This window comes from Austrofundulus limnaeus, unplaced genomic scaffold (genome assembly GCF_001266775.1).
Source record: "Austrofundulus limnaeus strain Quisiro unplaced genomic scaffold, Austrofundulus_limnaeus-1.0 Scaffold55, whole genome shotgun sequence".
In the NCBI taxonomy this organism is placed as follows: domain Eukaryota; kingdom Metazoa; phylum Chordata; class Actinopteri; order Cyprinodontiformes; family Rivulidae; genus Austrofundulus; species Austrofundulus limnaeus.
The window spans coordinates 900,347-903,016 of record NW_013952457.1 but is presented as its reverse complement, the minus strand read 5'-3'; the positions used below and the strand labels follow the sequence as shown (position 1 = coordinate 903,016).

General features: G+C 38.2%; 1 protein-coding gene across 1 annotated transcript in view; it reads right to left on the bottom strand.

Moving 5' to 3' along the window:
• Positions 1 to 1,860: 1,860 nt before the first annotated feature.
• The window catches only part of LOC106518005 (MAP kinase-activated protein kinase 2), a 4,693-nt gene continuing 3,883 nt past the window's right edge, over positions 1,861 to 2,670 (bottom strand). Inside the window, exons 8-10 of the mRNA XM_014009070.1 lie at positions 2,465 to 2,550; positions 2,305 to 2,385; positions 1,861 to 2,220 (exon numbers count right to left, since the gene is read on the bottom strand). Coding sequence (XP_013864524.1) covers positions 1,999 to 2,220; positions 2,305 to 2,385; positions 2,465 to 2,550 — 389 coding nt within the window. The 3' untranslated portion in view covers positions 1,861 to 1,998. The remainder of the gene's footprint in view (positions 2,221 to 2,304; positions 2,386 to 2,464; positions 2,551 to 2,670) is intronic.

Sequence of the window (2,670 nt, the reverse complement as noted above, 5' to 3'; positions counted from 1 at the left end):
CTATATAAATACAACTTTACTTACTTACTTACTTACACTCAGATGTTTTACTTTTTGTGATGAAATGTGCTGCAGAAGTCAGAGTTAGAAACTTTAATTCTACTGAAACGTTTCTTTCAGGACTTTTGTATTTGAATACTTTTTGGTGCTGAAATAGAAASTGTATTTAAAGAAAGTCATCAGAAGCAAAACTAATCACATGATATGAAACACTGWTTTCTTTTATTTTTGTTTTTCAGTRAACCAACAATAATCATGTAAAATGTAAAGATGATACTGTTATAATTATGGTAAGGCAGCTTGAGTGTAATTTTCATTTTGTCACTTAAGATAKAAAAGGCCATTTTTGTCATTTTTGTTCCTTAAGTGTGTATGTCTTCAGAGAACTCAGCCATATATTGTTATTAGAGTACTTTGTATGCATTTTTTGTTGTATTTATTCCTTCAAAAACATTTTGATGATCCAACAGGATTATGCCTGTGCAGTCTTATCACCTAAATACCATGGTAATACCAGATCAAACAAACACCTACTTCCTGGAGAGCTGTATCCTGTAAAAGTCCTGACAGAAAGCYCATTCATCTACCAGGCTTTTTCTGAGAACTGCAGCTGATAACATGGAAACAACCTCGAATATATATTTTTTTATGACAAAATGCCAGCAAAGAGCAGGTTTTATTCTGGTTTCAATGTTTTTACAAAAATCCAGTGTAAATACAACCTTAGATTTAACARACATGAAAGGTGTGAAGTGACTGACCTTACACTGAGGCTCCAGCAGGTTGATCAGGGTGGTTTTCTCTCGGACCGTCAGGAGATCACTCATGACACAGCCGAAAGAACTGGGCACTCGATCTTCTACTCCCTTCAGCTTTCTCAAGTCAAGTCGTGCCTCTCTGTTAAACTTGTCCATCGACTCCTCTCTGATCCTCACAGGTGCTTTGAATGCCAGTGTTTTCAATGCAACAYGCTCTCATGCAAATTACTGGACACCATCCCAGCCGTGTAGCTTTTCAGTAAGCAAATGAGTTACGGACACTTCCAACAGACCAACAGAAATCAAAAGTCACAGAAAAAACTTGCCCGTGCTTTTGTTACTTCTTGGCTGAGGCCTCAGAGGTCACTTTGACCCAAGGTTGACAGCTGTAAGTCCTTGTCAGGGTGTCCCAATCATTCTTTTGAATTCTGATTTAAAATGAACTGAGTGACCACAATTAACAAGAGCAACCCACTTTATTGGGTTTTCTTTATTTTCTCCTTTTTAAATTCAGAGTTGAATCAAAGATCCTTCCCCTCACTTAAACTACTAAAACCAAAAAGTCCTTTAGAACCCAAACAGAACATTTGGCTCTCAGAATGCATGCCCGTCGCTCCCAGAGTGTCTAAAAACAGAACAGGAAGTAGAGCCTTCAGGATCYAGGCTCTTATTTTAATGTTTGAGCTCTTTATAACTCAGTCTCTGTTGTGTAAGACCTCTTTCTCTGTATGTCAAAATTAAAAGTGTACAATAAATACAAAGTATTTAATCAAGTCAAGTCATAGCATGCACTCATAATGTTATATTATTTTGTGATTTCAATGATTTGTTGGAACGGTTCTTTTTCAGGAAGCAATGATTGTACAGCACACAGCTGCAATGATTTTAAAACCACGAGTTTGAATTTAATGGGGATTTTCTCTCATCCACACTGGGTTAAAATGGTACATACAGGCTCAAATATTTACTTATGTTCACYTAAATCTTTTAATGAGTTGTGACTTCCCATTAGTGACCACCTAGTAAATAAAGTAAATAAATAATTTACCGTAAATATCTTAGTGACACATAGGTGAGTGTTTTGAGTAAAATTTGACACAAATAATGGATTAAAAAATTTATTTGAATTGTTAAGTGTTAAAATATAAATGTCATTTTTTATTATTATTGAGTGCATTGACACAAAGAGGAAACAGATTACGCGGTATGTGGACGGACAAAGATTTTCTCTACTTGGACACTACTTYTGTGCTGAAATTATTTTCCCATTTTCTTCAGAAAGTTCAGCTTGTCTTTGACAGCCTGCCTCCATGCTTCCATCCCCTTCTCCTCTCTCGGTGTCTGTAGGCCCCGGCCTCTTGCGTCTCTTGTTCAGCAGAGGGTTGTTGGACGTGTCCAGGTCCTTGATCCTCACCTGGTCRTAGTCCACCCGCATGGTGGCCAGAGCGCTGGTCATTTCCTCCTGTTGGAACAGTTTGTTGTCACGTCATGAACCTGAGGAGGTGTTTTTCTGCCACCTTGTGGCCACATTCTGACTGAGGTGTACCTTGACATCATCCCACAGCTCCATGTCTTCTGTCAAAACACGAGAGGTGTGCAGTGGGGTCGGGGGGACCACCATCGACTGCTGTTGATTAAAATGTGAACCAACGGGATTAATCAGAGAACAACAACAGTGCAGGCTGACAGAGAAGGTGTTTGCTTACACTAATCCAAGGATAGTTCATGAACTGTCCAATGGTCATTCTCTCACTGGGGTCTGTCTTCAATAACTGAATGATAAGTTGTTTGGCTGAAGGGGACAAAACAAAAGTAAACAAACCAACATGTCTTAATTAACATAAAATACTCTTTTGTTTTTAAGTTGTTTATTACCAAAGTACACACACACACACACACACACACACACACA